Source organism: Colossoma macropomum, unplaced genomic scaffold, assembly GCF_904425465.1.
Source record: "Colossoma macropomum unplaced genomic scaffold, Colossoma_macropomum, whole genome shotgun sequence".
In the NCBI taxonomy this organism is placed as follows: Eukaryota; Metazoa; Chordata; class Actinopteri; order Characiformes; family Serrasalmidae; genus Colossoma; species Colossoma macropomum.
Genome location: NW_023494800.1, coordinates 19,426,835 through 19,438,681, shown reverse-complemented (window position 1 = coordinate 19,438,681; position 11,847 = coordinate 19,426,835). Strand labels below are relative to the sequence as shown.

Below are 11,847 nucleotides of genomic sequence, written 5' to 3'. Positions count from 1 at the left end.
TAGCACCTCAAACATAAAACGAATTTCTAACAAGAAGCTGGCGAATACAAAGCTAACATCAGCTTACGTTAATAAATGCGTCCTTAATCAAGAAATACCCTAAACTTTCGTTTGGAAAAGTGTAATGAGCAGCTTACAAGCATCACAGCAAAGCCATAGTCAGCCACAGGAGCTGCTGGACTGCTAAACGTGTCTCACTGGCTGAGCTAACGCTGCATTCCCAAACTCACACTGCTGTACTTTACCTACTATGCTAATGAGTGCACTTCTAATGGTATATGCACTATTTTTGCATACTATCAAGTGTGCTTGTACATAGTTTGGGACAAAGCAATAACAACGCAACAGGAAAGCTCAGCCATGTAGATTTCAGCTTTCATTTATTGTCACTACAGCAACAAATTAAAGAAAATATATCACTAAATATAAAACACTCAATTGCATCGGTTAATATGTTTTAATACACAGTTTAAACATATGTTTTAAAGTGAGTTTTCTGAAAAGAAAAAAAGTTTTACTGCCTTTGCTCAATCGGTTATGGTTCTCTACCCCAAGACAAACCACCATTGCATTGTTGTGTTGCCTACCAAAATGATGGCAGCCTGATTGCATGACCTCAATGGAATACTGTGAAACAGAATGTAGAATATGGGCCTTACCCATGGATGGTTGCACAGTGGTAAGTTGTGATTGAGGCACGGTGGGTGCAGAACTCTGGGGAGGGTGAACTACAGGATTGTTACTGATGGAGGTAGACCCACCACCACAATCAGAGTCTTCGATATTCCCTCCGCTGTTGCAGCCAGCGCCACAGCCTTTTTGAAGCCTGCAGGAGAGATCAAAGAAGGTTGGACCTATTAATTGTATATCCTCCAACTACAAAAAATGTCTATACACTTTAATATGTTTTAGAATACTGTGGGTTAGTTGCAACTGACTTACACCATCAGGAACACATTACTGCGTAAGTTGTTATGGTGGACTCGCTAGACATAAATGTGGAATCAGTTACTGTGCCGATAGACTTAAGTGTGTCTCTAACCTGTCCCAGCTACTGATGAACCAGGTGTAGATGTTGTGGGGGCTAACGGGGCCTCCCCACACAGAGCGGAGCTGGGTGTGGCCTCCAGCGTATGAGGTGGTGAGAGGGGAGACATAAATGGGGTATCCGATGGGCTGGTCACAGGATGAATTAATCATGTTGCGCAGTGCCTGCTTGGCATTCTGGATGCTGCCCCGCTCTGGGTTCCGGTTCCGCAGGAAAACCAGCTCCTGCTGCTGCCCAGCCCACAGTCCACGTACACACTCTCTGTTCACCTGCAGACAAGAAGAGTTAGCATTAAGAACACATAATCTACATATGAACAGCTAAGACTGCCGTTGGGCAACAGTCACACACCCAAAAAAAGCTGTTTCATAAAAAGTGTTTTTGAGCACTGACAGGAGTTAAGGTGCACTAAAGCTACATTTGAACTTGCGGTGATTAAGTATGGTTAAATTGTGGTTAAACTGTAGATGTTTTGATGCAGTGAAGTCATCTTAACAGCATATGTTTGAAGCTCAGACAGAGTCAATCTGTATTATTTGAGTATGGACCTTGGCTACTGTGGTTACTCTCTAAACAGTTACAATATTATTTTAATCATGACTACATTCTGGGTTTTCTTTTTGTTTGCAGCAGTGATTGTCATTTCAAAGAAGCTTTGGATTTGACAGCCTGTCTTATGAGTCAGACAACTCTTGCAAACATGCAAAAAGAAATTCCAGCTAATGACCACATGTTAAAGTCTAAACTAGGGATGTAAGTAAAATACAAGTAACAGTTTTGCTTCTCGCCTCTCTTTTAACAACAGTCTCTGTAGCTCAGTGACAGCAGGAATCACCTCTCATGGTTCCAGTTTTACATCTTGTTGGGAGTGTTTTCTTTGGCTGGTTGAGCTGTAGTAGAAAGCCCTCTAAAGCCAGACATACACTGTGATTTTACAAATCTTCTTCTATGGTGACTCACACTGTATGTTTGAATAGACCATTGGGTACAGGCAAAGACTGCAATTATTACATGAAACACAGCCGCAGACAGCTCTGTCCATGAACAATTTCAAATAAAGCTGTTTCATTCAAAATAATACGCTGCACAGTGAGTACTGAGCAAAGAACCTTAGCAGCGCAGCTAACACTGAGCACTGAAGCAAAAAGCCAGGTGGTGATGTACACGATGGGCCAATACGAAAACGAAAACCCCACCCATCCACACACACACACACACCCACACACACACCCACACACACCCACCCACACACACCCACACCCACCCACACACCCACCAACCCACACCCACACACACACACACACACACACACACACACACACACACACACACACACACACCTTATACCTCGCTATTATATTCAGTGAAACAAAGCCAGGACAGATGGACTTCAGTAGGAAATGCTGACTTTCTTCCATCTTCCATCTAGTTGAGCTGCATGTCTCCACCCAAACTGGGAAAGCGGTTGTGTGTTTGTGTGTTTAAAAATAGGATAAAAACATACAATGGGCATTCCTGGCTGACAGCTTTATGTTCGGCTGTTACAGGGTCAGTAAACCGTTTCTGTGTGAGCAGAAACTCCTTCACTGTATTCTTAGTGTGTGGTAGTGTACACTCGGCTTACATCACAGCTGGTATCAGAATGTTGGTACAGGTGAAATTTTATGAGTATGAGTAAGAGTAAATGACCGCACTTTTTGCCAGATATCCGATACCAGTATCTGTATCGATGCTTCCTTAGTCTAAACCCACAAATATGACCCAACTGAAAAGTAAAATGAATGTGACTAGAGCATTAAAACTAGCTGTAACAGAGCAGCAACGGGCACCTTGATGACTCGGAAGCTGAGGAAGCGCTTGTTTAGCATGATGATCTTATACTCGTCGCTGCCATCATCCATGACATGGCGCAGGGCTAGCAACGAGGGCATATTAGCCAGGATGGCGCTGCGCCACACTGGATCACCCTCATGAGAGATCAGCATCTTCTCCTCGTTAGCTGTGATAGCGTCGTACAGCACCACTGGATCCTCATACTCATCTGGAGAGGTGAAGTGGTCCTACACAGAAAAGAGTCAATGAGGTCATTAGGGAGGTATAAATTAGGCATTAAAATTGTCTATAAGAAAATAGAGATTATGAGCCAACATAATTTCCATCAACAAGTAATGCGCATGTAATATTTGAGTTTTTTTCAGTTGCTAAACATGTTTGAGAACTTAAAAATGTATGTACTTGTATTAGTTATAGCTTGGGTCACAGTCAGTTTTTTTTTTTTTCTTAGCTCTCTGGCATATATATTGAGCACTTTCCTTCCCCAGTACCTGCAAACCTATTTTTGTCCAAGCTATGAATAAATTGCAGCATTATCCCAGAAACCTAATTTAAGAAGGATGGCAGTGTGGGCTGAGGGACAGCTGAGCTTTACCTGGTGCAGTTTGAGGGACATGCGCACACCAGGTGCCACCACCCGATTCAGCAGGTCCATATCTGCAAACACCCACTCATCCCTGGGGGAGGTGATCCGGAAGTCACCCTTGAACAGAGCATGGAGCCCATAAAGAAACGGCTCCAGGCTGCCGGAGAAGGCAAAACGAAGTTAGAGTAGGACAAGCAATTTCTGTAGTAGAAAGTACTACAGTACATCACCACTCCAATTCATTTATCTTCTGCAAGACTTAAAACACATGCTAGAAATTTCACAACTATTAATGTTTTACCTGGCAGACATGCTGTGGGAAGCTGTGCCCAGAGCTCTGCGGCCCAGAATGCAGAGGCCAAAACAGAGTGTAACCAGAGGGGAGTCTCTTTCACTATCAACAGGCTACATACAACAGCAAGAGAGAGGCAGAATGAAAAAAGAGGATGAGACTCCACATACCCAGATACCAAACCAAAACATTAAAGAAAATGAACTAATTAAAAAACAAATAAATAAATAAAAAAACTGTAGAGGAGAGATCTTGCTGACCGTCTGTCTGCGGCTATTGCAGTACTGGATCCAGTCCAAGTAAACCATACAGAAGGAGGTGGGGGTAATGCCAGAGGCTCTGTGGTCGTAATCTTCATCAATGTTCAGGTTGAAGGTGGGGTCACTGTCTACATATGAGGCACTGAGGCAGGGTCTTAATGCCTCTTGCACCGTCTCGTTGGCCAACCACTCCTCCAACTTTGGCGAGCGGCTCACATAGTAGATAATACTCTGCAGTAGAGAGTCTCAGTTAATTTTGTGGGACAATGAACAACATACAAGGCCAGCCAACTTCTTAGAGTACCTCTAAAATACTATATCAAATCAAGTACCAATTGCAAATTAACTTCTGAGTTGGGATCCCCGGCATGATTAATACACTCAGCAGTACCTTGACATAGTAGGTGATGAGAATCTTGCGCAGGTCAAACACCTGCAACATAGAGGCAGCGTTGTTGTCGCTGATGCTGTAACCTTCAAGGACATACTTAGTGGCTGCAACCTCCCAGGCCAGCCAGCGTTGGCCAAAGGCGGCATTGAAGGAGAGCATGTGGGGCAGATGACCAGGCTCACAACAGCAACAGCCTTCATCTTCCTCCACACCCTCAGTGATTGCCTCAACCTCCCGCTGCTGACAGTACGTACCTGATCACACACACAGGGGAAAAGGGACTCAATAAACGAATACACAAACTTTTACAAAACAGTCAGAGATACTTAATCACTAAGTGTAAGCAAGTTCTAAATAACATTCCTAAGGATAAAACATTTGTAATTTGTAAGTTATTTTAACATTGTGATTCCAGGTCTACACCCTATACTCAACAGACGCAGCTCACCCCTGAATTCCAGTCCTCTGAGCTGGAAGGTGACAAGGCCATTGCCAATCTCAATGATGTGCACAAGGGCGTTGAGGTAGTCAGAGGCCAGGATAAAGCAATCCCCCGTGCTGTAGTTACCCCAGCGGCCCAGCAGCAGGTCTCCACACAGAGAGTGCTGCAGTGAGCGTGTCAGGTGCTCATAAAAGATGGAGTTCAAGTTGTTGTCATCAGCACCTTTACATGGATGATTGAGTAAGTAAATACAGAACCAAGGAGAGAAAAGAAACAACCAAGTAACCAAGTTTTTTTTGAAAAACAAAAAAACGACTTAGATAACACCTAATGTGCCTGTAATGCACCACTCACCAGGGTTGCGATCAAGCTGCGTAGCCAGACGTGTATTGGAGTGATCCACCCTTTTGGTGCTGCAAAGTAACAGAATGAAGTTCAGTATGTATATTATTGAAAAGCACAATACAGGCTGATGCAATCACAAGCATCCACAGACTTTCGCTTAAAAAGTAAGGGCTTACTTGTAGTCTCGCTCCCAGAATTTGACAGGGCGGGTGTACGAAGTGACAAAGACAGCGCTGCCCAGCACAGGGTTGAGGGGAGTGGAGAACAGGGCAGAGAAGACTGCCTGTACAAACAGCATGGCAGAGTCTGGCAGCACAAAAGCTGCTAAGGAACACAATATTAACTATGAGCTGCAAAAATAGCAGAACCATTTAGCACTAGCTAACAGCATTTAGAAAGAAGCTGAAGCAACCTCTCTACACAGACTAGGCAAAATATAATGTCAAACCTCAGAACACAACACAAAATGAGCTCATATCAGAAATAAGCAATTGGACTAACTTTTGTCTCCAACTCTTCTTTAGTCTTTCTCTGAATGCTGTTACAGGTTTTGCAACACCATACACATAATTTATGAGCCTTCTCATTTTGACAGGGCTGGTAATGATATTGTAATACCAAGGTATTGTAATTAGCAAAAGTGTATAGTCATTTTTAGTTCACAACATGATGCATTTCATAAAGCTTCTGTTACTTTCTCTTTTGTCAGCACTAAACTGTTAAAGGCAGTAATAATGTGGAGGAGGATACGGGGCACAGCGAATGGCTGGGCGAAGGCATGGAAAGCAGAGCCCCAGGTAATCTGCCATGGGGCGATGTAGGTCAACACAAAACGCAGCTTGTACAGCAGATCCCACAGCTGTAGAGACACACACAATGACATTTTAGGCCAAGAAAAAAAAACAAAAAAAAAAACAAACAACATGAGAGGGGAAAAAAAAAAGAAAATGAGGAATCCAAACTAACATTTTGTTAAGTCAGATGCAATTAAGTTTTCTAAAAAGGAAGAGCAGTTTGAACCTTGCTGAAGAGGATGGACATGAAGTAGTAGTCGAGCAGAAAGGTTTCGGAGAAGCGTGGATAATCGAACTGGAAGAACAGGACTGTGAAGCAGAGGGTGACGTACTGCTGGGAGGGTACACAAAAGGATGAGCGCAGCAGCTTCATTCCAGCCACTGAGATGAACAGAGCTCGGCCACTGGACAGAAAGAGAAACACCACTTCTCATTATGAATTAACACGGGGAGCATACATTAACCCTATCCTACCCAATGCCTTGCCAGTGATGATCACTACATAAAAGAAATACAATAGTTTCTTTCATGTAAAAATAAATGCAACAAAAGAACTGAAAATCCTATTATTAGATGCTGATCAGTATATTTAAGGGCAGAAAAAATCTGCGTTTACATTAAAGAGGTCAGAAAGACCAACTACTCAGCCTGAAGGTTTTTCGAATGGAGATTGTTTTTCATTTGGTTTCAAGTGTGAGCGAGAAACTGGCCACAGGGGTTAAATTTGAATAAGTAGGGTCTTACTATGTGCCAGGCTTGTCAGGGTTCTGGCTGACACTATGGGCCTCTGTGGTCAGGGAGTTGAGCACCACGGCAGGGTAAATGAAGTACTTCTCCACGCACTGGAGCCAGGCATACAGCTTCTCAAACCACATCAGCTGAGCTGCATCTGCAACACATACGAACATCATACAGCAGCCTGTTCTGAGTGCACACACACGTGTGTGTGTGTGTGTGTGTGTGTGTGTGGATGTACTTACCCCGGACCTCAAACTGGCTATACTCGTGGGAGCGTAGCACAGGGTGGGCCAAGCAAAACCAGGGCAGCTGCTTGCGGAGTTGAGGCAGTAGGTAATGAGTGAGGAAGCCCACTACGCCGGCCAGAATATACAGGACAAAACTAAGTGCAGGCTAAGCAAGAGAAAGAAGGAGTGGAGACAGTTTAGGAATCATACAGTCACTAGGGTTATCAGAAGACTCTAAGTAGCATAATCCTGCATATCTCTCACTTTCATAATCGGAACCGCATTTCTATCCAAATAAACATTGTTAACACAATTCTAGGTACTCACTGACCTGCAGAGCAATGAAGACAGTACTGGCACTGATGGCAAAGGTAATAATGGCCATGAGAGGACACATGACCAGGTCTGAGTGTAAAATCTCCTTCTGTAAAAGAGAACAGACAAATATGAGGGTTTTTAAACCACTAATCTCTTTTCTCAACAGTGATAAGAGAAATTGTTGAAGTCTCTTACCACAGAGTTGCGCAGTTTCTCTGGCAGAGGGTCTTTGATTTCCAGTGGGGGCTCTTCAGGGGTTCGGCTTTCCAGCTCTGGGAAGAATTTGGAGCGTACTAATGACCTACAACAGACCAAGAAAAAATATTTAAGGAGGCACACACACAAGCATTTGAACGGGAGTGGTGTGTGCTCGGTCAGGAACTGACACTGACCACAAAATGGTGGGATCACTGCTTTGCCTGCTTAAGTGGTAGGACAAGGCAAGGAGTAGGCCGCAGAATACAGAGAAGAGTACTGGCACATGAGCGTCTCCCCACGGAGCCTTTACAGATATACACAAAGAACAAAAGAAGTTTGAAGTGAAAAATCAGCATGATTAAAAAAAAAATATATCAGTCCTGTTCATAGTTATCTCTCACAATGGTTTACTTACACTGATGGCACCCAGGCAAAATCCGTAAACCAGAGCAGCCACCAACACACTGCGTAACAGGCTGTAGCAGGAGGACAGGGGGCTTGTGGTGGCTGAAAAACATACAAGTTTTTAGACTAGCATAATACATAGGTTGTTAATCAGTGGGATATTTTTTGCAATACTGATATGGCAGAATGCTGCAAAGAAGCCCTCTAACTCAGCACAAAGTTTGAAATTTTGGGTTCTGAGCATCTTTCTACCAATCCCAGATCCCGGTGAAAGTTAAACCTGAAAGAGTCAAAGTAGTCATGTAATTCACTAAAAGTAAATTATGTTAGTCATGACAACATAAGCCAATCATACATTTTAATACATTTTAATATAATACAAAGCATATCCCAATAATACGATGCATCTACATAATCGCAATTTTAGCATTTTGTCCATACAATGCAAAGCAGGCCTAAGTTAGACTTAAAACGAGTACATAAACAATAATTTCTTACCAGTTCCACCAAAAACATGCATATCCACCTGCTCGAGCAGACACATGAGGAAGGTATTGACCTGAGGTAGAAGCCCAAAGAGGAAGATGACCGGGAAACAAAGGATGAAAACTGCAAAGACAAAAAACAACAAAAAAAGAAAAAAGAATAAGACAAAAAGGCCATCTCTGAATCATCTTACGGTTATGATCATCACGCACCACAATATGGCATAATGCATACAAAAGACATTGTTCAATTCTGAACATCTGTAGAAATGAACCAGAATCTGACGAACACTGAACAGACTGGACTGGCAGTTAAACTGACCTATAAGCATGTCTCTAGCACAGAGCAAGAAGTGAGCAGAGAAGAAAGTGACTCCATATAGGGAGACGGGCTGCAAGCTCTTGGAGTCGCCAGCCAGGTTAAAGACCCAGATCAGCACACAGCACAAGCAGAAGTACACTGGCCTGCTGTACACAATGATCCAGTTATGGCCCTGTGCAAAAAGAACATACAGCATTTAACAGACACGATCTTCTTAATGGCATCTGATAAAACTGTGGTGATTTCAGAGAGTGTGAACAAGATCAAGAGGGGCACTCACATGCATTGGAGAAGCTGCATCAGGCTGCACACTCTGGAAAAGATAGGGAGGAACACAAATTTAGCAGTCCCAACTTCAAAATCTTACCAGAATTAACTAGCAATCTTGCTTGTGCTCACTTTAAGTAAGGAGTACTGGCAGCTGGCGATGACTAGGCAGAACTGGAAGACCCAGATGTCCCTGAAAAAGCCCTGCAGCAGTAGCAGGAAGCCGAGGAAGGCCACCAGGCTGGCCAATACCACTGCAAACACGTTCTCCCCTACCCTGCGATTCCTGCAGCACAGACAGGAAAAGTCAGCTTATAGGAATAAAAAGACCAAAATAACAAAAGTAGCTAACAAAAAATTATAAGAGTCTCACCTGTCTAGTAGGGCCAGCAGGGCCAGTCGGTCGTAGCGCACTCTGAGCCACTTCCCTGGCAAAACCCAGAATCTGTAGTACTGTTTTGGCTTGGCCTTCTCCTCTATCATCAGTGTGTTCTCCTGAGATTCATGCAGGGACTCGTGATCCAGATCAAACTATATGAGGGGTGGTGGCATATTTCAAACAGAGGTGGGTATGCTGTAACGTCAGAGCATCTATAAGAAAATGTATGCGTGCGTGTGCGCATGCTCACCTCAGGCATCTCAAGGGGTACCCGGCGCACCTGCATGCCCTGAAGAACCACAGGTCTGGGCTGCAACATGGACAGCACTGGAGCCACATCCTGCACATCGGTGGAGGTAAAGCTAGAGGACTGCGACTGTCTTTCTCGCTCCCTATGAAACACACATGGTCACACACTGAACCACTTGAACTTGATGTAGCAATGTGAGAGAGGCTGTCAGGTTAAGACTTACTGCACTGGGTCCTCATAGCCTCCTCCCGCAGGTCCGAAAGTATAAGATCTTTTTATACCTGTGGAACAAGCAAATTCTTATGATGAATTGCATTGTGCAAATGTATCACACTCACTCATGAGACAAAACAGGACAACAACCCAGAGCAATAAATACTGCAAGTTTGCTCTTACCACTCTCGTCATAAAAGTAGTGCACTGCTCCCTCTGAGGTGTCATCAAAGGTAGATGCCTCGTGTACACCACTGCGCGGAAGCAGCAGTGAGGAAGCAAACTGCAGGGCAGTGGGGAGGGCCCGTGCACGCGAGTGGGAGGAGGCACGGGCCCTCTGAAGGTCCTGGAGGCTGGGTGGGGAACCCATTGCGGACGGGGGTGGGGTGGGGTTGCTACCCGCATTGTGTCTCCTGCGGATGGCCTGGGTCCTCTTCACACAACTCACCGAGTCTCGCTTACTACCTTCCTCAGAGGCCAGGGCTGCAGGGTACAGACACACCATTTGATTATTTTGGTACTATTCAGAGTGATTCTTAAAAACATAGCAAACACACTAAACTGAAACCATTTCCATGGTAGTGGCATTCATACACATACCCAAAAGTTTTTTGGGGTATTTTTACATTCAAAAAGTGCATACTTTGTAGAATATTATTACAAACCAAATTCCAAAAAAAAGTTGGACCAATGCACAACTGCAGTGTTAAATGCTAATAAAAACAGAAAGCAATCATTAGTAAACCTGCAACCTTTAACTGAAAACAGTACAACAGAACAGTTTGCTTTACATTATGAATTTCATTGTTTCTTTGTAAGTATACACTTATTCCAAATTTGAATAACACGTTCCAAAAAAATTGTGACAAGAGTATGTTTAACACTGGTGTAGACCACCATTCCTTTTAACAGTACTTAATAAACATCTGGGGACTGAAGACACATTCTGATCCAGTTTTGAAACTTTTTGCCATCTTCTGTTGTACAAGTCTCTATTTATTTGGAGTTCTCTATGTATTTGGAGTTCAATATAACACGTTTTTCATTGGAGACAGGTCTGAAAGGCAGGAATGCCAGTCTAGCACCTGCACTCTCTGATTACGCAGCCATACTGTTGCAACACGTGCAGAGTATGGCTTGGCACTGTCATGCTGAATTAAGCATATATGTCCCTGAAAAACAAAGCATCTAAAAGGCAGCACAGGACACGCCAAAATGGTGTGTTAATGTTGCTTTCACAGATGTACAAGTGACCCACTACCCTCCCACATGATGGAAGACCATGGCTTTTGAATGTGGTAACAATCTGGATGGTCCTTTTCCTCTTCGACCCAGAGGAATCAATGTCCATTATTTCCATAAATAATTTGAAACGTCGGCTTGTCAGACTACAACACACGTTTCCACTGTGCATCAATGAACTCAAGCCCAGAGAAGCTGGCAGCTTTTCTGGACGCTGCGGACAGTGTTTACTAACAACAGTTTTTCAAAGTTTCCTGAGCTCATGTAAAGACATTCATCACAGAAACATTCTAGTTTTGAATGCACTGCCAGCACCGTCTGAGGGGTCAAAGATCACAGGCATTTGTTTGTGGTTTTAGGCCTTGCCCTTTATGCACAGAGACTTCTTTGGATTCTCTGAATCTTTTGAAGACATTATGCGCTGCAGAGAGTGAAATACATAAAATCCTCGAATCTTTGATCGAGGAATGGTATTTTTTAACTGTTGGACTTCTGTTGCATTTCTGGCAAAGTAATGAGGCTCAGCTTATCTACGATAAAGCCTTTCCTGGAGCTTCTTTGATATATTGATAACTATCATCTGCTTAAGATATTTTTAGAATATTTCACAAATGTTTCTAGTCTTTATTCACAAAAAGTTGATAAGGTAAAACCTTAGATATCTTTGCAAAGTTCTGCTCAAAATACAGATCAATGTAGATTAACACATCACGGCTTTCTGTTTTTATTTGTATTTTACCAACTGTTCCAACCTTCTTTGGAATTAGGTTTGCATAATAAAATCGCTTGTTATGACTACCTTCAGACCATGC

The 11,847-nt window shown here is 43.3% G+C and overlaps 1 protein-coding gene across 1 annotated transcript in view; it reads right to left on the bottom strand.

The window, feature by feature from the left end:
• LOC118819675 (pecanex-like protein 1) overlaps window positions 1-11,847 on the bottom strand; it is a 28,019-nt gene that overhangs the window by 6,265 nt on the left and 9,907 nt on the right. Inside the window, exons 7-32 of the mRNA XM_036587512.1 lie at window positions 9,977-10,276; window positions 9,804-9,861; window positions 9,581-9,722; window positions 9,325-9,482; window positions 9,084-9,237; window positions 8,965-8,997; window positions 8,685-8,856; window positions 8,376-8,486; window positions 7,888-7,979; window positions 7,667-7,776; window positions 7,470-7,575; window positions 7,288-7,380; window positions 6,972-7,122; window positions 6,736-6,880; window positions 6,218-6,395; window positions 5,948-6,056; window positions 5,374-5,503; window positions 5,207-5,265; window positions 4,859-5,074; window positions 4,411-4,664; window positions 4,020-4,250; window positions 3,769-3,872; window positions 3,477-3,624; window positions 2,878-3,108; window positions 1,043-1,317; window positions 660-826 (exon numbers count right to left, since the gene is read on the bottom strand). Coding sequence (XP_036443405.1) covers window positions 660-826; window positions 1,043-1,317; window positions 2,878-3,108; window positions 3,477-3,624; window positions 3,769-3,872; window positions 4,020-4,250; window positions 4,411-4,664; window positions 4,859-5,074; window positions 5,207-5,265; window positions 5,374-5,503; window positions 5,948-6,056; window positions 6,218-6,395; window positions 6,736-6,880; window positions 6,972-7,122; window positions 7,288-7,380; window positions 7,470-7,575; window positions 7,667-7,776; window positions 7,888-7,979; window positions 8,376-8,486; window positions 8,685-8,856; window positions 8,965-8,997; window positions 9,084-9,237; window positions 9,325-9,482; window positions 9,581-9,722; window positions 9,804-9,861; window positions 9,977-10,276 — 3,927 coding nt within the window. The remainder of the gene's footprint in view (window positions 1-659; window positions 827-1,042; window positions 1,318-2,877; window positions 3,109-3,476; window positions 3,625-3,768; window positions 3,873-4,019; window positions 4,251-4,410; window positions 4,665-4,858; window positions 5,075-5,206; window positions 5,266-5,373; window positions 5,504-5,947; window positions 6,057-6,217; window positions 6,396-6,735; window positions 6,881-6,971; window positions 7,123-7,287; window positions 7,381-7,469; window positions 7,576-7,666; window positions 7,777-7,887; window positions 7,980-8,375; window positions 8,487-8,684; window positions 8,857-8,964; window positions 8,998-9,083; window positions 9,238-9,324; window positions 9,483-9,580; window positions 9,723-9,803; window positions 9,862-9,976; window positions 10,277-11,847) is intronic.